This window comes from Mirounga leonina, unplaced genomic scaffold (genome assembly GCF_011800145.1).
Source record: "Mirounga leonina isolate KUSES-001 unplaced genomic scaffold, KU_Mleo_1.0 Mir_54, whole genome shotgun sequence".
Classification (NCBI taxonomy): Eukaryota; Metazoa; Chordata; class Mammalia; order Carnivora; family Phocidae; genus Mirounga; species Mirounga leonina.
The window spans coordinates 6,639,118-6,664,382 of NW_023270812.1; the positions used below are offsets into that span (position 1 = coordinate 6,639,118).

At 37.1% G+C, this 25,265-nt stretch overlaps 1 protein-coding gene and 1 long non-coding RNA gene across 2 annotated transcripts in view; one reads left to right on the forward strand and one right to left on the reverse strand.

The window, feature by feature from the left end:
- The window catches only part of PACRG (parkin coregulated), a 321,973-nt gene extending 300,378 nt beyond the window's left edge, over positions 1-21,595 (forward strand). Inside the window, exons 3-4 of the mRNA XM_034991992.1 lie at positions 1,476-1,647; positions 21,414-21,595. Coding sequence (XP_034847883.1) covers positions 1,476-1,647; positions 21,414-21,571 — 330 coding nt within the window. The 3' untranslated portion in view covers positions 21,572-21,595. The remainder of the gene's footprint in view (positions 1-1,475; positions 1,648-21,413) is intronic.
- The window catches only part of LOC118001836, a 49,519-nt gene continuing 44,977 nt past the window's right edge, over positions 20,724-25,265 (reverse strand). Inside the window, exon 3 of the long non-coding RNA XR_004676855.1 lies at positions 20,724-21,598. This is a non-coding gene — a long non-coding RNA (uncharacterized LOC118001836). The remainder of the gene's footprint in view (positions 21,599-25,265) is intronic.

Consider the following 25,265-nt stretch of genomic DNA (forward strand, 5'->3'; position numbering starts at 1 on the left):
TTAAGATTTTATTTATTTATTTGAGACAGAGAGAATGAGAGACAGAGAGCATGAGAGGGAGGAGGGTCAGAGGGAGAAGCAGACTCCCTGACGAGCAGGGAGCCTGATGCAGGACTTGATCCCGGGACTCCAGGATCATGACCTGAGCCAAAGGCAGTCGCTTAACCAACTGAGCCACCCAGGCGCCCCTAAACATTCAACTCTTGACTGTTTACTTCCTTAGGTGGCTGGGCAGTCCATGAGCAGACTGGAGACAGACCTCCTTCTTGGGGAACTGCAGGACATTTGATTCAATCTACAGTAGACACTCGGGGATGTGCTGGAGGTGTTACCAGTTAGTCATCCCCAGGGATAGGCAGGCATGTGGCTAGAGACTCCAAAAAGCTGAGAGAGAGCTAGAAGGTATAAGAACCTCCTAATGTAAAAGGCAGTTTCTCTGAGGTCTTGATGGGCTCCTCACTTAATTATAAGGTGGTAATTGAAAGCTGGGTGCATTCATAAGGACTTGAAGACCTGGGGAATTTGCACTTCTCACTGGGAACGCTGCACACATCCTTAGCTCTGTAAATGGATTGTGTCCTCAGTCCAAGTCTGTTGGCTTCTTTCCATTCATGATATCACCATCACTTCTGTCATCTTGCAGGTAGCAAGTCAGGTCATGGATACTCTAGACAGTGAAGGACCCAGGCTAGAGGCTGGAACAGATCTCCTGCAGCTCGCAACACATCTCTCTTCTCAATCCCAGAGCTTTTGTTTCCGTTTGCAGTTGGTGCTGGATGCTTTTACAAAGATCAGGACAAGAAGTCATGGAGGCATCATTGAGGGTGAAGGATATAGCAATGGAAAAGTGATGTATCTCTGTTCCCCAATGGAGCAGCCAAGAGAGATTGGGATATTCTGATTTTTTTGAGGTGACTTGAGAGCACCAACATTCTCCTTATCCTGCAGGATCCAGGGAACATTCACACAATCCTACTTTATCCCTCACTCTCATACTTGCTAGGTCCTGAAAAGACACATTTCACAAGAATATACTGGTGTGCCATCCCTATTAGATTCCTGTTGGAAATTCAGATCCTAATCTCTCTTCAACTGTTTTTTTTTTTTTTTTCATTCTGTTCTTACATATATCTTTTCAACATACATACGGTGGACTTCTTGAATCCTTTTCAGTATTACATTTGTGCCAAATGGTAAAATACTAACCAAAGGACCGCAAAACAAGTATCAATGTTGATTATTTATTATTTATTATTCCAATCTGTTAAAATGTAAAGGTCAATGACTGTGACCCCATTGCTAATGGAATAAAGACATGCTGATGTACTTTAGGTTGTTAGATGAGTTGCTTAATAAAATTTTCCCAAAGTCCTGAAGAACGTGCTCCTCCTAAGTCGGTGACAGCCTCATAGCTGGTCTGGCCATGCTTCGCCCCATTGTTGTCTTCACGTGGCATTTCTTCTCTCTCCTTTCAGGTAGAAATTGAGAAGCTGGATTACCATCATTATCTGCCTCTGTTTTTTGATGGGCTCTGTGAAATGACATTTCCCTACGAGTTTTTTGCTCGGCAAGGAATCCACGACATGCTGGAACACGGGGGGAACAAGATTCTTCCTGTCATTCCACAGCTCATTATCCCGATAAAAAGTAAGTGAACAGGTGAAAAAGCATCATTCAGCTTAGAAGGTGCCGCTTTTTGACAACTCGCTAATTAAGCAATAAAACACAACAGATTGAGGCTATCCCCAGGTTTTGCAGGAATTTTATAGGTTGACTTATGGGGCCAGACATCCCAAATCTACTCTATCCCATTATTGATACTGCACTGAAGCTTCCCACATAAACTAAATTGCACAGGCTTTATACTAATTTAAAATGCTTCCGAGTAATGACACAAGCATTAACATTAATTTATACACGCAGAAGTAAAGTATGTGTCTTTGCATTCTACACCACCAACTTCCAAGTTCTTTTCAAATGACATCCCTAATTTTTAAATTACAATATAAACCCAATTATGTTTAGGATCTTTTAGGTAATAGGATTAATAATTTTAGGAAAAAAAAATTCTGGAATGGAGAAGAATTAATGTTACCAAATATTTGAAATTTTTTTTAATCTGTGATAGGTTACCTGGGGAAATTCTAGAGTAACCCTGTCACTGACTTACTTTCTTTGTTTATAGGATGAAATGCTTTATTTCTATGGCCAGGTTCTTCAGGCATGAATCTCTTTGGACTAGTTGTCTGAAAGCAGCCCCCTCCCAAAGTGTTTCTGAGATTTTCATTTGCCAGTAAGACGGTCTATAATGACTCCCGAACAAGCCCCGCGTTGCTCTGGGTCCAGCCTCCTCCTCTCACCCCACAGCTGCTGCTGACCCTTATAATAGAGCCATCAACCGGGGACAAGGGTCCAGGAGGGGATGGCCGGCCTCTCCAAGGTTGGAATGGCCAGGCCTAGGCCTTTACCACCGACCCTCACACCCCAGGCTCTGTGCGCACCAGAGTTGCCCATCCATACTGCTGCTGCTGCTGGAAAGCAGAGGGGTGGTGCTGAGCACCTCCTGGGCAGGGACATCCCACCCCTTCCCAACTGCCCTGGGCATTTGGCCCCTTCCCCCACCGCAAGCTCTGCCTCACTCCTTAGTCCAGGGTGAACCACTTCCTGGCATGACTGACGGGACACCTGCATCTCCTAGCATCTGGGGGAACCCCACCCTCACTGTCTCAGAGCTGCTCTTGCCATGTGCTTTGACCAGAACAAGAACTAAATAGTTCAACATGGGTCATTTCCTACACCTGGATTATTTCATCTTATCTATGGTGACCTTTTTATTGATTTGAATTAAGTTTCATTAGAATTCTAGATTTTTGGCCATTCTGCTGTCACTGTTTAAACTAAATCAGCTCTGAAACTTGCTCTCATGTTTTTGAGATTTTGTAAGAGATCTGTAACTGACCACTCCAGATTTCCACCAAGACGTAGAAGTAAACCCGAGCAAAAGGACAGGCTACCTTCTGTGAAAAGTAACATGGGAAGAGAAAGGACACTTTAAAGCAGCTTCCCCTCCCCTCATGCATCAGCTGAGTGAAGGGCTGATCTTTGAAGTCCTTCAGGAAGGACATATAATACTGAGTGGCAGTAAAATCCTTTCCAGATGTGATTTATTCTAACAGTTCACAATTTTTGAATGTTAAATTCTAGCTGAAATGCTGTATTTTATAGAGAATGCCCTACAAGTTTTATTGACCAATAAAAAGACCCAGAACATCCTCCCCAGGAACCGTCTTTAGAGGACATGATCCTTTGCCTCCTGCACTCAGCAGAATAGCAGGGACATCCAGAAGTCTGTTCTTTTCTTTAGAAGACTCTGTTCTTGTTAGGATCACTGTCTTCTCAGTACTTTTTCACTCACATCCATTGAAAACACTAAAAGGTAGAAAGAGAGTTTCTAAGTAATATTTTGATTATACTGTTTACAGTTAAAACATACCAAAGTAGAGCATTGCAGACCAAGGTGAATTGGTTTTCAACTTTATTTGATCTGTATTTTAAAGATATTTAAATGAGTTAAGAGAAGTGATGTGTTCTAAGGACAAAATTTACGGTACATACGTACTAGAGGTGATTTGCTCACAAGTGAAGACATTATTAAGAATTCAGTAAACATGTTTTGTCAGGTAAAATTAACTATATATGAATTTGATAATTCAAGATTCCAAAGGCAATGAGAATTTATTTTGGTAGATATCATTGCTTTTCTTCCTGGGCTTCCCCTATTATATACTGATCCTGAATCTAACTTGGTTTGCTTCTCAATCTACTTACATCACTAAAACCAAATTTTTCTCAGGAAGGAATACTGATTATGCAAGATCCTGCACAGTGCCAGCACGGTGTAAAAAATATAAGCTGTGTAAACGAAATCTTTCAGGGGAATTCTGGGTTGAGGCCAATTGATCTGGAAGCAGGCTGATTCACGTAATTGGCATAACATGTACAGGCATGTGTACCTGATTTTTCAAGCTGTACTATTAGTCTAATTCTGACTCTCTCCAAGGGCAAAAATTAACCTTACCATCACCAGCTAGCAGTTTTTGAATAATTTTCCTCGAATTCTAACTAGTATCTATACCAGTAAAGCAAAATACATAAACTCCCTACAAGGATAAGAACTGGACTGAGCTGCCCATCTACTTCTAGAATCTGGGGTTGACTTCAGCTGATTACAAGGCTGATCACACATTCAATATCTCTAGGCTTTCTAATGGAAAGCAGGGGAGAAGACACTTTTTCTTTCTCCTTCTCTTTGTTTCAAGACCCCAAGTGAGGTCACTCAGTAATAACCAGAAAAGTGTGTATCTCATACTTCATTCCATTTGTGTTGTTTTATGGCATAGTTATAGTTGCTTCCCTTTCCTCCCACTTTTTGATTTCCACCTTCTTGGGTTATTCTGGGTCAAAAACTTCAAAAAATACCGGTATAAAGGAGTCAGGGTTGACAATGGAACACTGATTGCTGACAGCAACAGCAGAACTTTATAGGGCAAGGATGAGATGAACCCTCTCAGCCATCTGAACTATGGGACGTAGGTTTCCATTTACTCCATCTGGTTAGGAAAACACACATGCATCAAAATCCAGCAGAGCAATACCAGGAAGGAGCCTCTAGAAACTCTGCATATTAAACTCAGAAAGGGATTCCAGTAATGGCCGGGAGGACAAAGACGCCAAGAGCAACCACAAGCACTGGGTTTGGGAATCTCTGTCTTCAGTAGCATTAAGAGTAATCACACCAACACCGCCACATGGGGCCATTCATAAAAGGCTGCTACACACAAGGAAGGAAATATCTCGAACAATGAAAGGAAAAGAATACCTCAACAACATTTAGTTCAGGAGCCAGAAGAAACCCACAGAAACTGGTTTGGATCCTCAGGACTCAGGAAGATATAGCATCTAGGAGACAGAGGCAGAAACCCATGGGGGTGGGGTGGGGAATTCTACACACAAAGAAATAAAAGTAACTGGGGTTAAGAATTTTACCAACAGTAAATTCCAGACAACAATGAGCATTGGAAGAGAACCACCTTGGGTATGTTTCATCCCATACACATGAGTAGAAGAGCTGATGTACATAACAAACGGCATGAACACTTGTTAAAAAAAAAAAAAAAGACTCATAAGTAAAATGTCCACCTGTCTCATACAAGTAGTTACTGAGAATATGCTCCAGCTCTCAGGAGGTAAAGCCAAGTTAAGGACCCCGAAATTAGGATGTCATAGTGTGAAAAGCAGCTAACATTAAAAGTCACTAAATCTAGAGTTAAGTTTAAATAGTTGATGGAAAAGAGTTCCAAAACTGCATGAAATCTCACGTAATTATTTTGGAGTAATGTCTCTAAAAATCCAAGGAAATTGGGTATAAGCCTTCAAAATCATGGAAAAGATCTAAGTAGTTAAAACAGAACCTACATGTTAAAATGACAAAAACTGAACAGACAGCAAAGAGGTGCTAGTTTCAAAAGCATAAAATAAGGTGAAAAGCATGAAATCAAATAAATTAGCTTTAACTTGAAAATTAACTTTCAGATTGGTTTGTGGGAAAAAACTGTATATAAAACTAAATAATACTTGACTAGCTTAAAAATAAATGATATATTGGGATGAAAGAGAAAAAAGGAAGGAAGAGTTATTGTAATTGTAGAAAGGTAGAAGTTAATGTAAAAAATTTCACAGGTATAGAGGATCAATTTGTATCGATAAAAATATTCTAGGTAAAGATGTAATTGGTATAAGCCTTAGTTCTCGGAAAAACCATGGCATCATGTTTAAAACAACAAACAGCTACTTAAATTAGTCATTTTTTTTGCCTGTGGAAGGAGAGTAAACCTCTTGACCCTGAGACAGTGTGATGCTGGTTCTTCTTCCACTGCCTGACCTTCAGCTCCAAGATCTACAGTCTTTACCAATCCAAGTGGACACACTGCCTCTAACACACCATGTCCCAAACTTCAGCATGTGTATTAATCACCTGCAAGTGTGTATGAATCGCTTGGTGACATGCAGGTCCCACACAGCAGCTGTGAGATGGATCTGGGGACTGGATTTCTAAGAAGCCCCCAGTTGATGCTCTGCTGCTGCTGCAAGGTCAAGGAACAGCCGACCAAGGCCAAGATGACACTTGACACCCCAGATCCTCCCACAAGATGCTGGGAATGAGAACAAGGTAGGGAATGAGCTGGTAGAAACAGATGAATGATCATCTTCTATCTTACATTTAGGGTATCAAGAGATGTTGCTTCTTTCATGCTGTGAATAATTAGAAAAATATAATGTTAAGCTTTTAGGCCTTAAAAGTAACCATTAGTGGGTTAAAATAGATGGTCATCATATGAAGTAGTAAGGAAAGAAAAATGAAAAATTAAGTTAAGGCAATAACTTAAAAAAAAAAAAAAGCCAACGTAGAATGTAAAAAAACAAAACAAAACAAAACAAAAAAACCCAATAAGATGACAAAAGGAAACCCAAATAATTTGTTATGATTACAGATAAATGGGAGAAATGATCACTAATCACAAGAAAAAAGTCTTGGTTTGGGAACTTTGAGAGGTTGTTCCCACTGTTTGTTCCCAACCGTATGGTTTTGGTGGAGACTGCCAGTTACCAAGTAATGATCAAAATTTAGCTCTCACAACAAAAGCAAAAATAAACAAGTGGGACTATATCAAACTAAAAATCTTCTGCACAGCAAAGGAAACCATAAACAAAATGAAAAAGCAACCTACCAAATGGTAGAAAATATTTGCAAATCATGTATCTGATAAGGGGTTAATATCCAAAATATATAAAGGACTCATACAACTCAATAACAAAAAAAAAGATCCAATTTGAAAAATGAGCAGACTGAGGGTTCCTGGAGTGGAGGGGGGTGGGAGGGATGGGGTGGCTGGGTGATGGACACTGGGGAGGGTATGTGCTATGGTGAGTGCTGTGAATTGTGTAATACTGATGAATCACAGACCTGTACCCCTGAAACAAATAATACATTATGTTAATAAAAAAATAAAATAAATGAACAGAGGATTTGAATAAACACTTTTCCAAAGAAGACATAGAGATGGCCAACAGGCCTGAAAAGATGCTTGACATCACTGTCAGGAAAATGCAAATCAAAACCACAATATCGCCTCACACCTGTTAGAATGACAGTTATCAAAAACACAAGAAATAACTTGTTGGCAAAGATGGAGAGAGAAGGGAACCCTTGTACACTCTTAGTGGGAATGCAGACTGGTGCAGCCACTATGGAAAAATGAATGGAGTTTCCTCAAAAAAGGTAAAAAAGAACTAACATAATGATCTAGCAATTACACTTCTGGGTATTTATCTGAAGAAAACAAAAACACTAATTCAACCCACAGGTTCACTGCAACATTATTTATAATTGTCATATATAGAAATAACTTAAGTGTCCATTGATGAATGAATGGATAAAGAAATTGTGGTGTATATCTATGATGGAATATTACTCAGCCATAAAAAAATGGGGAAATCTATCATTTTTGACAACATGGATGGACCTCAAGGGCATTACGCTAAGAGAAATCAGGGAAATACAAACACCATATGATCTCTTATGTGGAATCTCAAGAAATTAAAGCAAAACAAAACAAAAAACAAGTTCATAGATACAGAGACAAGATTGGTGGTTGCCAGAGGTCGGGTGTTGGGAGTGGGAGAAATGGGTGAACGTCAAAAGGTACACACTTCCAGTTATAAAATAAATAAATATAAATATATAAAATAATAAAAACATATAAAATAAGTCATGGGGATGTAATGTACATCATGTTGACTATAGTTAATATAGTTGATGTTTAAAAATTGCTAAGAGAGTAGATACTAAAGCACTCATCACAAGAAAAATTTTTTGTAACTATATGTGGTGACAGATGTTTACTAGGCTTATTGTAGTGATCATTTTCTAATTTATACTAATCAAACCATTACATTGTACACCTGAAGCTAACATAATGTTATATGTCACTTATATCTCAATTTTTAAAAAATTTATCTCTCTTTCACAAACTTATCTTCTTCCCCCCTCCATCCTTACAATATAGCTATATCACAATTTTGGTCAGATTAATAATCAATTGTTACACTATTGTGATCACATCAGTCCTATTCACTGCACATCACACATCTATTATGATTACATTTCTTTCCTTAGACAACTTGTTTTGCTTAGCACTGATAATTGTCTCATTTAGTTTGTATGATTTGTATATGCTTACTATTTTTTCAAATATTTTAAGATCTAGCAAATGAATGTTGTTTTTCAAATGTTCAGAACATCAGGCAACTTATCAATTTTCTTTCTTTTTCTGGAGACTTGGGTCCTTCCACTCTCCATCTTACTGTTCCAGTCTGGTCCCAGTGACCCAACACTATTGTTATTCCTCTCTCAGGTTTACTGTCTTTTTCCTTAACTGTTGTCTTGTTTTCCTCATCTTTTTTATAGTGCACATTTCCCAGTAGTTTCCTGTAAGTACATGAAAAGTTTAGTTTTAATCCTTGTCTGGAAATCCTTCCATCACACTTGATTATTAGTTTGGCTATGTTGAAAATAGTGTTCATTTAGAATTTTGAGGTCTTGTCTCCCTTGTCTCAAGTTATTACCTTGCTTTGAACATCTTGATGCTATTGGAGTTTTTGGCCATTTGCCTGTGCCTGTTTCTCCCAATCTCTGAAAGCTTTCTGGATGTTCTCTTTATTTCTGGTGATGTGAAATTTCATGTCAATATGCTTTGATGCGGCTGTGTGTTTCTTCACTGTACTGGGAAATTTCAATTTAGAGACATAGGTCTTTCCACACTAGAAACCATTCATGTATTCTTCCTGTAATAATGTTCTCCCTCTATTTTATTTTTCTGTAATTCCTGCATATATATAAATTATATATAAAATTATTATATATAAATGTAAATATATATTTTGTATAAATTATATATAAAATTACTTTGTGGGTTGATTCTCTAATTCTGTCTATAATTCCTGCATGTATAAACAATATATATAATTATTATATATAAATATTAAATTATATAAATTATAATTATAGAAGTTATATATATAAAATTATCTTGTGGGTTGATTCTCCAATATCTTTATCTTTTTGCTCAGATTTCCTGATTCTGCTTAGTTCTACTTCCTGGGAAATTTCCTTAACATCATCTTCCAAAACTTTCATTGAGTATTTTGTTAGTTACCATAATTTACTTTTATTCTGATTATTGCTTCTTAATAGTATTTTGTTTTCTTCTTTATAAATCCGTTATGTTCAGGCTCCTATCTCTCTTTGAATGTTTATTATCGGTTTTGCAGGGCCTGGTGTTTGGTTAGAGGTTTTTGCTGCTTACCTAATTACATTCTTTATTCATTCTGTAACAATGAACTTTCTTTTTGCTAGCTCTTAAGACTCTTAATCCTACATGCAGATCAACAGGACAATATACGGGCAAAGAGCATAAACTATGGAATCAGACCAGCCAGCTTTTAATCTGGCTGTACCATTTAGTAGCCATCGGACCTAGGGCAAGTTGTTTTACTCCATGTGATACTGTTGCTTGGTCTATAAAATGGGAATATTATTATTAATATTATATGACATGCCAACTCATTTTATGAAGCTAGCATAGCCTTGATAGCAACAAGTTCATTATAACACATTACAAGAAGGAAGCTTCTAGGACAATCTCATCCATGAACATCAATGAAAAATTTCTAAACAAAATTATGAGAGAACCAAATCCATCAATATATAAAAATTATAGTATCTCATGCCAAAGTTGGTTTTATTACAGGAACGTAAGAGTGGCTTAATATTAGAAAAATCAGTTAATGCAATTTATATTAGTGTATTATGATGATGGCAAAATGCATTTGATAAAAACCAATACCTATTTATGTTTTTTTAAGATTTTATTTATTTATTTGAGAAAGAGAGGGAGAGTGAACAGGAGAAGCAGGCTCCTCGCTGAACAGGAAGCCCGACATGGGACTTGATCCCAGGACCCTGAAATCATGACCTGCCCTGAAGGCAGATGCTTAACCAACTGAGCAACCCAGGTGCCCCCTCTTTGGGTTTTTAAAACAAACTAAGACTAGAAGAAAATTCTCCTTAATATGATGGGAATTTTATCAATCAGAACAGGCTAGGTTATGTTGAAATAACAACCAATCTCCAAAATCAAAAGCTTAAAACAGTAAGTGACTTAGAATGAAAGTCTGTTTCCTTACATGTGCTAAGTGCCAATTTCAGGTTAGCAGGGGGCTTGTTCACAGCAATCACTTAGGGGCGTAGCCTGGTGGATGTCACTGCTGACAGCACCAGAGGAAACAAGAGTCCCAAAGGATCTCTTTCTGGGAGATGAAGTGCTCCATCCTGGAAGTAACATATTTCATTTCTATTCATTACTCATTGGCCGGATCTAGTCCAGGGCCCATCCAACCTCAGCAGGCCAGAAATTATAATCATACCATGGACATTATGAATAAGATATTTTAAAGTCTCTGGGTTCTGTTATATTCTTCTGAAGAGTACTTATTCTGACAGTTAACCTGTTCAACATAAACTTCAAACTTTGTCTCCCTGTGGTAGACAGCAATCAGAGTTCTTCCATCTCTCAGGTCTGGCTCATCATCTGGGCCTGCTGGGATCTCTTGCATGTGTATAACCCTTAGGGGTTAGCTAAAGCTGGGCTTTCTTGCAGGTTTTTAGTTTACCTGCTCTTTGGGGCTCTTTCTTCCAGGATTACCCCCCACACACACTAACTTTCTACCTGCTGTGCCATCCCAAAAGTCTCACCTTTGACATCTCAAGCCAGTATTCCTGCTACTATCTTGTGCCCCAGGCCACATACCTTAGCTATTAGAGGCACAAAGTTTTCAATTCACAAATCTTAACTGATACACTTCCCTCTTTCAAGGACAGACTCCTCTCTACTTTCAGCCTACTTTAAATTCTTTGGCATGACCTTCAAGGATTCCTTTTAAATGTCTGGCTGCAAATTGTTTTTGACCTTATCTCTTATTACAGTTGACCCCTGAACAATGCAGAGTTTAGAGGCGCCAACCCCCTGCATAGTTTAAAATCTTGGTATAAGCTTTGACTCCCTCAAAACTTAACTACTAATAGTCTACTGTTGACTGGAAGTCTTATTGATAGCATAAACCCTCGATTAACACATATTTTGTATGCTCTAAGGATTTTATATTCTTATAATAAAGTAAGCTAGGGAAAAATGTTATTAAGAAAATCATAAGGGGGCGCCTGGGTGGTTCAGTTGGTTAAGCGACTGCCTTCAGCTCAGGTCGTGATCCTGGAGTCCCGGGATCGAGTCCCGCATCGGGCTCCCTGCTCAGCACGGAGTCTGCTTCTCCCTCTGACCCTCCTCCCTCTCGTGTGCTCTCTCTCTCTCATTCTCTCTGTCTCAAGTAAATAAATAAAATCTTTAAAAAAAAAAAAAAGAAAATCATAAGGAAGAGAAAATATAGTACTGTACTGTATTGATTGAAAAAATCTGCATATAAGTAGACCCTTGCAGTTAGTGTTGTTCAAAGGTCAACTATATTTCCCTTTGTGTGCCCTGTTAGCTATAGCCAAACTAAATGTGCTATAAAATTTCTTTTCTAATTCTGTACCTTTGCTTTCTTTTAAGAATGCCCTCTCTCACATCCCCCAGGGTCTCAGTGGTAAGGGACCTTCAAAGCTCAGCTCAAATAGGAATTGTTCTTTGAAGCCTCTTCTGTTTCTTCTCTCCCTGCTTATCCTAAACTCCAGCCCTCTACCCACCCCACTTTCCCTCCCCCACAGAATTTTGTATCTTCCTTTGTTGTGTCACTTAGAATATAATCTTAGTAAGTAATATATTCCCAACATCATCTAATGGGCTTACTAGTACATCATCAATTCATCAAAATACTTGCAAAATTAATTTGATCAGGTGCATAACTGTCAACAGTATGAAAATCTGTATAGGTGTCATAGTCAAAAGTGTGAAGTGGCCATTTGGGCTTGCCACTATAATGTATATCATACAAAAACTATTTTGTAAGAATCCCTAATCTCAAAGAACATAAAGCATATAATGACATAATGCTTTCTATTTACAAGAGAAATTATGTAAGTGGTGAGAGTAATTTTTTGTTTATTCATCTTACATTCTCTCATGTGATTCTTTTTGTTTATAAGCAGAAACCTACATTTGTGAGATGGTCTACTAGGAGCCAAGTTGACTCCAGCTGCTAAAGAATTACAGAAATATCTGATCTACAAATAGCACATAAGACAGTGGCCTCATTAGGAGAGCTTTAATGAGTTGAGGTCACCCAGCTATAAAGGATAAACATGCACAGACACAGCTAAAGAAACTTAATATTTAAGTAGCAATAACGTTTTAAAAAGCAAGATATTCTTGTTAATACTCAATGGAAAAAATATACCAAGTAAGGATAAAACATGAGAATCCATATCACAATATAAAAAATTGTTTTGAGAATTCTACTTAATTAGAAAGGAACAAGTACGACTGAAATGCATTACTCTTTATTTATGATCTAATAATTTTACTTATATACCTTGAAATTGCCCAGTTAAATGATTTTTAAAGCAATAATAACTATAAAAAAGTCATGATGTTTAACTTAAAAAGAAAATACCTAATTCTGAAAATATGGAAAAGAGGTGTATTAAGATTATTTTGATTACCAAATAAAAAAAAAATTCAAATTGTCAGTCAGGTTTGCTTGATGACTCACATAACTGAACAATCCAGAGATGGGTCTCATTTCAAGCATGGTTTAATCTGGTGGCTCACCACTGTCACTCTCTGCTTTGTTTTATGCAAGATCATCTTAAAGCTGGCTCCCTTCTTGGCCTCTGAATGTTCCAAGTAGATCCAGGGACTACATGCTTGCTTACTTACTTACGTATACCTGTAAGAAAGCGAAAGTGTCATTGCCCCTGAATTTATTATACCACCTAGGGGCACATGCCCAGCCTTGAACTGTTGTCAAGGGGATGGAACACACTGACTGGATTAACCTAGGTCATGCAATCATAGTACTGGTTAGGGGAAAGGAGAAGTTAGTTTCCCCAAATAACATGAATTCTATGTCAGAGACATTTACGGAGCACCAAATATCTAACAGCTCCCCAGCACTTCTGTTATGCAGTTCTGTGGAAGCATGGGACTAAGTCTGCCAATGGGCTGTGAATGGAAGAGGTGTGTGTTCCCTCCAAACTAAGCTTTTCAGAGCCAATGCACTGTCCTCCTACTCTCTCTTCTCCCCACCCTGTGTTAACCTGAATTGGATATCTACCATGAATGTGAAATGGTCCTTTTCCATGTGAAGCCATTGAGCCCATAGGGTTAATCTATTGCTGCAGCAAACCTAGCCTGTACTGACCAATTCAGATTCCCAAATGAGAACCCATATCTATAGAGGGAAATGGAATCTGGAATCTTATAGCTTAAAATATCCATTTTATCAGGAAGTCACCTCCATCTTGTGGTCTTTCAGTAGCTGATGCTAAAGACCACACCTCTCTGTCCTTTTTGAGAATTAGTGTGGCCACTGGAAAGGGAACTGTCCCTTGCTTCTACCACAGGCTTTACCATTTTGTGCAGATTAGTCCAACTCCTTGAGCTCAGGAGATGAGTCTGCATCTCCAGCTCTGAACATTTCTCCTGAACATGTTCCAAGTCTGGCTCCATTTCTACCGGGGCTTGGTGAGATGTTGGGAGGAAGTAGGGTCTAACCACCCTGAGCACAGGGCTTGACCTCATGCAAACCAGACCCCAGCCTGCCATTAACTAGCTGTGTGGTTTTGGCAAATGAATTATGTCATTTCTCCCAGGGGATTATAAAACCTACTGCCCAGAAATGATGTAAGAATTAGCCAATCACATGAGTAGAATGTTTAGCACAGTGCCAAGTCAAGGTGGTAATAATAGTAAATTATCATTTTTGCATTCTTGGTGTTCCTTCATGTTCATAGCTCTGCAGACTTCCTAACTTTGGGTCATTGAAAAATTAATAGATTTGGATTCTATAACTCTCATCAAAGTTACAATAAAAATGTTAGATGGAAATGGATTAGATCAAGTAGAGACCTTGGTGGTATTACAGTAGGACCAAATCATCAAGGCATATTGCTTGGATTCAGTTGCTCACACAGGAGGGAAAAAAAAAAAAAGAAAAGCCTAACTCAACCATTTCTGTGCCTTGCCTACAAGGGAGGTCTTGCCAGATGCCTTGCTGATAGTCTGTCTATGATCTCCTTTATGAGTAAACTTATCAGAATACATGAAGTAAGCTTGGCCTGACATTTCAGAGAACTCACTCTGGCTGGTAATAATCACTACTATTTTCTTGGGAGTTCTCAAATAACTTGCTTAAATAATCAATTCCAGAATTGTACCACATACTGATGCCAAACTTAGCAGTGTGCAGTTCTTCAAAGGGGGGCTCCTTCTTGGAAATGGGTGTTCATCTACCTTCTGTACAGTGCCACAACTCTCAGCTTCCTGGTTTTGTGTCATAGCCTTCTTTATAGTCGACTACTTCCACTGTCTTAAAGTTGGGGCAAATTTAGAAACCTTTCCTCCACCAGAGGAAGAAATGTAACCGTAATTCTCAGAAGTGCCTGCTTGTTACAGCAGATCGTGATTTGGTCTTATTCTGAGAATGGAGTCAGGGCTGGCCAGCTCCTTGCTTGGGTCATCAGTCCATCTGTGGCCCACTCCTTCCTGCTGAACGGAGCCAGCAGTCTAGGGACAGGGGAGCAAGGTGCAAAGAGACAAACCCTGCATGCTTTCTGACAAAGCAGAGTATGGGTAAATTTATTCTTTGTTACTGTTAGAGGTGTTCAGGTTGTATGAAAACCTGCAAAGCCCCAACCTTGGCTACAACAAGCCTGAGGAGTGTGTGGGATTACATTGTTATTCAGGTTTCTTTTATGTCTGCAAAGTTGTGAGTATAACCTCGATCATGCTAGGGACTCTATTGTTGAGACCATTTTGGTAATGAATACTTTCATTTATTAAAAAAATTATTAATTATGTATCAGTCTTTAAAACTAAGTATTTAAGGGAAAGAAAAGCCAAACACTCACCAAATGCTAAGTTGTGTTCTATGGTCCTAAAGTCAGAATATATTCTTGTCAATTGAGAAAGTATAAAAATTAACTACTTCTAATAACAAAGCTTTGAAAGAAAATCTGCATTTTGTATAAAGGTAGTTTTTCCTTTCTGCATGGGAGGAGAGAAACATTGATGCTTTTATTGTTAACATAACACTTACTGGAAAACAATGAATTAAAGACAAAATTGTAGCCTTTATCATAAGTTTCCTGGATGCCCGTAATAGCTGAGCTAAGTCTCTGATGCATTAATTGCCCAAGAATATGAGAACTCAGCCATATCACATTTATTTAGCAGTTGAATTCTGTTTGGGAAGAGAAAAATTTCTACAATTTTGAAACCTACATTTAGTTTGAAAACATATTGTGAATTCATATATTTTGTAAATTAATGAATTACATGATTAGCGCCCCTTGACCAGCAAAATTTATGTCCATTGCAATCCAATTCAACTAATATGTTAGACCAAACAATCTTAAATATTTATAAAATATTTTAACTTTAAAAAAATACTTAAGATACATCATTAAGATTTCTCTAATAGGCAAATTCTTGGAGATAGCAAGCAAGTAGATGAGAGGTTACTAGGGGCTGTTTTGGGTCATGAAAAAGTTTTGGAAATAGGTAGTAGTGATGGTTGCACAATTTTGTGAATGTAATTCATGCCACAGAATTGCACACTAGCAAATGGTCAAATGACATTTTATATTATACATATTTTATACAATAAAAATAATAATCATTTAAGATAAATAAATGAGAATGATTCAAAGTCTTAAATGTCTACTCTCAGCATTATAATACTGTATTTTCTTTTAGAAATTCTGGCCTCTGACATATGACCAAAAATAAATACTAGAAAGTTAAGATCAATTTAGCAATGTTTGTGATAATATATTTACTTTTAGAACCCCACTGAATTCACTCAAGAATTAAGTTCACCAGTAAATAAATATATAAAAATAATGTTTTTATGTATGTGTTATGAAGAATTTTTAGAATGCATATTGGGATAAAATGGTCTTAGACAAATAGTATCAAAGTATAAAATTCCTTTGAGTAAACCTAACAAATTATGCAGAATCTAAATGAAAAATACTGTAAAGCTTTCCTGAGGAGGTTAAAGATGACAAGGAAAATTGAAGAGATACATGTTTCTAATGGAAAGATTCAGTAGTAAAGATGTAAATTTCACCCCAAATAATCTCTAAACTTATTAAAATTTTTATCAGTCTCAAGCATATTTTTTAAGCTCACCAAATTATTTTAAAGTTTGTCTCAAGATATAAATGGTTAAGAATAATCAAGAAAATACTGAGAACGCATAAGGAGAGAGTTCTACATTCCACTAAATTAAAATATACGAAGTCATCATGAAGAATATTTTTAGGTAAATATGCTGAATATTTTTTAAGCAGTATAAAAAAGTATGTCTTTTTAATGGAATAAAATCCTATGTGTACGTATGCCTACAGAAAAGATAGTCTCTACTGTTAGCGCCTGAGTATATAAATTTCTGTTTACATTCTATTCTACAAAATGAGATCATAGCTTTATAACCTACTTTTTTCCTCACCTGTATCTTATAAACATTTTCCTATTTTTTAAAAAATATTTTTCTATTAGATGACTTTGGTAACTTTGTAATTTTCCATTATATAGGTATACCTGAATTTACTTAATCCATTGTTTTTGGAACATTTAGATTGTTTCTAATTATAAATATTATCTATCACATCCTTCCCTGTGACTCTTTCTGCACAGGTGCATACTTCCTTAGACTAAATGCCCAGAAGCGCAATAGCTGGATCAAATACTATACACATACAGTAATGCCCACCCCCCCGGCCCCAGCACACACACACACTTTTATCCATGGTTTTGCTTTCCTTGGTTTCAGTTTCCCATGGTCAGCTGCAATCCAGAAGCAGATGATCCTCCTTCTGGCATATGTCAGAAGGTCAATACTAGCCTAATGTTATGTCACAATTCCTACATCATTCCTCTCACTTTATCTCATCACATAGGCATTTTGCCCTCTCTCATTACCACAAGAAGGGTGAGTATAGTACAATAAGATAAAGAGGGAGAGAGACCACATTCACGTAACTTTTATTACAGTATATTGTTATAATTGTGCTATTAGTTATAATTTCTTATTGTACCTAATTTATAAATTAAACTTTATGATAAGAATGTATGTATAGGAAAAAACATGGCCTATGTGGGCTTTGGTACTATCTGATATTACAAGCATTTACTGGGGGTCGTGGAACATATCCCCCATGGATAAGGGGTCGGGGGGGACTACTATATTGCTATAGAAAGATTGTGATGGTTTATAATACAGTATCTATGAGAGTGCCTCTTTTCCTAAACCTGTGTCCACACTGAGTATTAAATTTTCAAAAACTTTTTGTTAAATGATTTTCAAAATTATAAAGTAGTATTATTTTGATTACTAATGAAGCTGAACATTCTGGAGTATTAATTATTTTTATTAATTTGTATATTATCTATTCATATTCCTTGCCCATTGTTTTTAACTTTATACTCTTTTTTATTATTAACATATAATGTCCTTGCCCATTTTTAAATTAGCAAACTCAATCTTATTGGTTTGTGATAGCTATTTGTATATCAAGGATATTAACATTTATAGCATATGTCAAAAATATTTTTTAGACTTTATTGTTTGCTTTTGCATTTTGTTTGGTGTTTCCAGTTTTAAAAGAAGTAGAAATATTTCCATTTTTCCTGATTCCCCGGTAGTGAATCATATCTAATGGTAGAAAATGTTCACACTTTGCAAAAATTACAGCAATAATGGATTTTATGCTTGAGAAAAATCATACATGTAACTTATAACCATCTAAGATGAATAAGTTTTACCACTTTGACTTTAAATTATTTTTTTTCCTTATTCTTCAGCAATTTCTATATATCTGGAAGCTCTATCTTGTTGATTATACTTGAAGGAAGTAAGCAGTACAATAGAAATCCAATTTTTCTGAATAGAAAGGTTCCACTGGCTGATCTATAATGTCAGTAGATATCTCATATCAGACCCTTTTCAAAATCTTAAATCTTGAGTTCAAAGTCCTCACTTATGTGTTGACAATAGCTTTCAGGCCTATCAAGACAAGAATAAACACATTTCTGCTCTTTCAAGCTACAGAATCATATTCTTTATATCTGTTAACATACTTTTTCAAAGGAAAAGAACTTTGTTTCCAAAAAAAAAAAAAAAAGCCCTTTTTTATTTAATTCCATTGGGATGGTAAGAACAAAAAGACTTCCAACTTAATGGTATATCTTAATTCCTCAAGAATGAGGAAGAAAAATAGAGGAACTGAAGTGGAAAGGGGCAACATAAAAAAAAAAAATCCCTCTTGGATGATGTTCAGGGGCTTTTATAGTGCATACCCTGGCTTTATTTCACAGTGAGTGCAGAGGTTTTAGATCTATTCCCTGGTCATTTAGGAGACTCAGAGTTCCATTTTAGATGCCATTAAGAGTAATGGTTTACACATCTTACTTGTCAGTCATTGTCAATCCAATAACATTTATCACAAACATGTTAATTCAATCAAGTTTGCAGTAAAATGAAATAATTATTTCCTGATAGCTGTTATTACCATCCATGGTGAGAGAGATTGTTAGTTTATTTCCATGTGATCAATTATCTATACAGACAGGCATAAACCTAATCAACAAAAGTTTGATGTTATTATTACTCATAGATACAAAAACTTTACTCCATAATCAATATATTCTATATGGCGAACTCTAACATTGGTAGTAAATGAGCATATTCTAGGCTTATTGCAAGCATTGGTATGCATATTCTAAAAGAAGAAAACTGTGAGAAAGCCAGTATTCTATAGCCATTATGGCTATGAAAATCTTTCCTGCAATTGTCAGATGGACTCTACACAATGATAAAACTATTTAGAAAACTGTTTCTATGCTATCTGGAGTTTTGTTCCCACACTGCTAAGCAGAACTTTATCCCTATGAGCTGGAGTCAACCTTGTAGGAGGACTCTTTTTATCTAAGAGGAGACAGCCTCTAGCATGCTCTTCCCTCTCCTGGAATACTCTTCACCTAAATAACCACTACTCATCCCTCGAGTCTGTCCCTGTGTCTAGGAGCCTTCTTTACTCTATCCACTGGGCTGGATGCCCCTTTAGATTTGCTGTTTAAATACCCTATCTTTCTTAACATGTTTAGCTTCATTGGTAGACATTTTGAAAGAGTGTTTACTGCCCATAATCCTCATAGCAACATTTCTGCTGGTTCCCAAGTTCTCTTTTGTTAAACTGAGCTGGGTCAGGAGGCAGGGTTCAGTACTTGGTTACCTGAAAAACCAAAACATTTTGGATTGGACAAAACCAGAAAAAGAGCCCCCACTTCTGTCTGTGAGATCCTATACCTGCCCTTCGCCCTTTCCAGAAACTTCCCTCAGGCACTTTGCTTTTGAGTATCTTATTACTACAACTTTTAGGCTAAATCATAGCCTTCTATTTCTAGTTGTTTTCAGAATAGGGTATGGCCTGCAGTGTGTCTAAATTCTGTGGTAATGAGCCATCATACAACTGAAATTCCATAGTTATGTTTAGATTGGTTCCTGGAGTTAAAGCTGAGCCATCTCCATTCACCACATTTGTGTTTATAGACGGTCCTCAACTTAAAATTGTTTGATTTAGGATTTTTCAACTTTAAAAAAGCCAAATGCATTCAGTAGAAACTGAACTTTGAATTTTGAATTTCTTTCTGGGCTAGTGATATGCGATAGAATATTTTCTCATGATGCTGGGAGGTGGCAATGAGCTGCAATTGCCAGTCAGTCATGCAAGGATGAACAACTGATACACTCACGATTCTGTACCCATACAACCATTCTGGTTTTCACTTTCAGTAGAGTATTCAATAAATATATGAGATACTCAACACTTTTGACCCTGGGAGGCTAGGAATCTGGTTGTATCATTGCTAATATGGGGAATGTAGGAAAAATAGAAAGTTTATGGAGGAAACTTATCTTTGGAACACACTGAATTTGAGGTGCTAGAAGATCCCGGCTATTAGAAATGTGAGCTACAGTTCAAGAATAATGTCAGGACTGCATCACATATATTGGCCATGGTGTCATCCCTTTTGGTAGCCTGGCTCCTTTTGTCCTTCCATAAATGACACATAGGTTAATCATAGCCAATCTTTTCTTTAGAAGATGGAACATCTTACAGATAAGAGCCTTTGACTTTCTTTTGGAATAGTCTGGGGGCATCAGTTTGTCACCACCTCTGACGTTCTATGATACATGCCTTATATAGCCCTTCTATTTAAGTCTTGGAACTTTTAGTCATTTTAGAAAATAAATAATACATTCCCATGATTGGGGAAACTGAGACCACATAGGGGAGTTGGCAAGTTCATACATCCAATTACCAGCATTCTGGTCCCTAGTCCTTTGCTTTCCCCACTGGAACGAATGATACCTTCCAGACCCAGCAAGTGGGGGGACAACCAGGTAACTTACTGTTTCCATCCAATCTCTCTAGTGTAGCTTGTTACTGTGCATTTAGAATTGTTCTTTAAAACCATTTTGCATTCTTTGGGTCTCTTATTTACTGTTGATTCCTTCTGAAGTTCTGAGCTTTAAAACTGTTGCTTTTCTTTCCTGCGTTCTTGAGAGTCTAAATATAGTCGCTTCATGTTCACTTCTACCAAGAACCTTGTCGGTGTTTGTTACAGCCTGTAGTTTCTTCTCACACACACCACACCCAGTTCTCCCTTCCCAAATAAATGTTTGTTTCGTGGTAATGGTTTTAAGGATCACATAGGTTGTTAACTGGAAAGGACTGTTGCATAGAAATTTGTCTGTCGGCCTTCATGGGGCCCTTTTACCCCAACGACGCTAACGGATCTTGTCCATCACCAGCCTCTTCTGTGAAGGACGATGAGCGGCTTTCTTAGGGTTGGTGAGGGATGGGCACAAATTGGAAGAACAAATAATTAACAAACAAGATCTTGTTTATAACATTAAAGGCTACCGGGCATCATTCAAAACTATAGTAATAAAGGTTCATCCAGCTAACCTCATACAGTTCAGTTAAGTGTTCTACAAGTGGACTTCACCTTACCATTGTTGGAATTAATGCTTCTTATTTTCGGTTTGTTCCTTGTCCTACCTTGAAGATGCCTTGAACCTTCGAAACCGACAGGTCATCTGCGTCACCCTTAAAGTCCTCCAGCATCTGGTTGTGTCAGCTGAGATGGTGGGTGAAGCTTTGGTGCCCTATTACCGGCAAATCCTCCCCATCCTGAACATCTTTAAGAATATGAATGGTGAGTGATCCCAGGAGTCAAGTGTCTTTTAAGCCCTAAAAAAAGGGAGTGGTTTGAAGTGGAGTTAATTAGCAACACATTTAAGATTTATTATTGCTTATAAACCAAGATCCATTTGGAGATCTAAATAGCATAACTCCCACTCTTCCCCTGCTACTCCCCGGAGAAACAGTAAAATTAACAATTTCATTTATTACTCCTCACACGTACAGCTTACTTACTCAGTACAGAAGTGCTGAAGCAGTTCTATAATCTTCCAATAATTAAATTGTAAAGTTTTTTTTAATAGTCTTTTGAATACATTAGTAGGTTTTGAGTTTGTCCTTTCTCTTGGTAGTAATTCTACCTTTAGAGAGTTTCTGTTAAAATTGCAGTCTTATTAATTGGTTTAAGATGAATTTTTAAAGCAATATTATTAAAATATGGCTTGGGGAGTTTTAATCTATGTTCTCTCATTTCTAAAAAAAGAAAAATCGATAATTTGTACCTCTTTAGTTGATGGTGAGTGCTGATTATAAATATATAGGTGCTGATGCATTTATTTGTTTTAATTATTCTATAAGCTTTGGAAACACTGGTGAGCTCAGTTGAATCTGCTTTACCCTAACAAAGGTACTAGCAAGTTGTGGTGATCTCTGGCAGGCAGTGGATGTATATTTGTTCATTGGGAGTGTGATTTTCCTTTTATTCCTCCTGAAAAGATGGGATTCTAATTTTCTTTTATGTTGCTGACTTTAAATTTCCATACTTCTCATATGCACAGCGTTAAATCAACATTTGAAATTAATTCCTGACAGTCATGTAAATAAGTTAGCAATCTAGTGGAACACTGCATGAAAATTTTGTGACATGATCTGCTCATGTACATACAAGAAAAAAAAAATCAAACAAAAAAACTGAGTGTTCCTGCCACATACAACTCCTTTGTTTGGAATCACTATTTTTTATATTATTCATAAATTGCTATTCAAAGTCTGGTGAATCAGGCAGACTACTCAGGAAATCATGGAATCCTCAGAAAGTCTTTAGCTGTCGTTCAATAGTAGGACCTACTTATATACTGAATATTAAATATATTTAGTAAAAAGGATTTCACCTGGAGTTATGGGAGCTTAAGAATGCTCATAATGGAGTGAGTTAATATCCATTCCAAAATACCTGAATGGCAGAAGACTTAATGGGGACTTTGAGACAAGTTTCAGGAAACTAAAAAGCTGGGTGTTAGTAAGTGAATCTCCTATGATCTAATAAACTTACAGCTTTAGTAACAGCATTTCTACTTTATGGAAAATACTTATTCAAGTATTTTTTTATTCAGACTTCCTGTTTTTACTGTATAGCAGCATCGAATATCCTTGGGGTTATAGAATGACTCTGTGCGTGCACACCGTTCAGTTATGGTTCATTAAAGAAGCCCTAAGTTCGCCCATCGTATCTAGCCTCCAGTTAACTGGAGAGAGACGTAGAGATGGCAGAGAGAAAGAGGACAGAGATAGAGAGATGACAGAGAGGCTGTTACTTAAAACCTGGAAAAATCAAAGAACAGCCACCCCCAGAAAGTCTCAGTTGTAGCTAACGTTTTTCAAGTGTGTGATTAGTAAGGGTCTCTCCTCAATAATCCTCACGGAAACCTATAGTAACTGTGGTATTGCTATGTCCGTGTTTTCATCGTAAAAACTGTCTCTCTGGAACTCCTCTCCTATATAAGCATGTGCTTCTGTGCTTGACCGTCATGGACCATGAGCTCTAGCACACGTCTCCCCTCCCTCACTTGAGTAAGAGCCGGTGGCTCCTACAACCCTGGGCTTTTGGTGTCCCACAGTAGAATCTGCAGCTTGAATCTAAGCATCATTTTGTACTGTATAAAAGAAGAAAACCAGCGATGTTCAAAAGACAACTAGAATCACCCTCATCCTCAAGGAAACCTGTAAAGAAGAGTAAGTTCAGCCACCACAGAGAGAGAAATCACTAGATTATTAAACAAAAGCAGTTGGTTTTTACATCTTTCTCATACTTTTGATTTAATCCTTTAACTCACAGATGTTCACATGCTTAACAAAAGAAAAAATTGGCTTTAGGAATATATCCCTGTTTAGATTTTATCAATGTGCAAATTTGTAATTTATATCCTAGCCTTAACTGGTTCCAAACAAAGTTAATTATTTTGGAACATTTCGAAATGCATGCACGAGGAATTCTACATTCAACTATTTTTCTGCTTAATATCTTTCTGACATTTGAGGGGGAAAAATACTAGCTTCAGCTTCATTTTCTACTTATCTTAGAAACCTGTCAGTACAACGCCAGGATGCAGTAAGCTGGATTTCCAGAGGGTCATATTACAAAATTGGAACATTCTCGCTATAAAACTTAAAACTATTCTCCAAAGTGGCTATGTTTCCATAGATCCAATTCTACCAGAAGAAACATATCACACAGGATTTCCAATTATAGTAGTATATTTACTATAGAAATAATTTAACTTTAATAGCAGTTTAATAAATCCTGTTTTGTAATTATAGGTAGTCATAGTCACAGACCATATATACTTACTTTATCTAAGCAGATGTCTTTAGTACCAGTTATATTTATAAAGAAAATTATATTAGAAATGTATAGCATGTAACATTTGAAAAAATTCATCCTTAATTTCAATGTATTTAAAACAATTCCACACGTTTCTAGGTTTCCTCTTTTCCCTGCTTAACTTTCACACAAATCAATGTCCTGTTAAATTCAGGTTGAAACCTATTTCTTTCAAGCCCCACCACAAAATATTTGTTTAGGATGAGACCAAAGATAAGTGCCAGAAAGAAAGAATGAGAGAATAATCCTTCAAACGTAATAACCTTGTCCTCTGTCCGTGTTCCCTCCACGTGCAAGCTTTAGCTTCATTCCACTGCCTGCTCCTTTCCTGCAATTTCTGTCCTATTTTAATGTCAAATGGACTCTGTTGGAAATGAGCAGTGGGGCTGAGGAAGCAGGCACACACTCCAAGGGGCCTTGGACTTGGAGTCTTCCCGGAGGACCAAAGGGAACCAAAGAGGGGGCAGGCAGGAGTGGGTAGCATTGGCAGTCCCGACCTATGCCCTGATCTACACTGCTATAGGTAGTCAAACTTATAGCAAGCCCCACGAGATTATTCCTGTCTGGAGAGTAAGAGTGGCTTTGTGTTACTCTTTATGCATAATATTTTTTACAGGGTTTAATTAGGCTAAATTTTAAAAGTTATATAAACAACAGAAGTCTAAGATGAAAGTTGTAATGTGGAGTGGTGGAACATCTAGAGTCAGATGCAAATTATGTAGCTTCTCTGAGCTTACATTGCTTTTAAATTCTTCTAAATCATCTGTACAACATAGAAGAGCATCCTTTTTGTATGGTTGATGTGACAATTCAAGATAATGTGTCCATAAGTTCTTCGTGTACAGCCTGGCCTTGACTGGGTGTTAAATGAGACCGCCATCTTTATCATACGACATGATATACATGTACAATATTATATACATATAATATTATGATATTATATACAGATATTGCAATACTATATAAATTATTATATCACAATATGAATAGATGATTGAGTGTATTGGGCCCCCTGTTGGGTAACTCATCCCTTTAGCCCTACTGTGAGCCTATGAATGGGGTACAGATTCCTGGTTTTCAAGTGGGGGTGATCCCTTTGCCTCAAAGGATTCATCT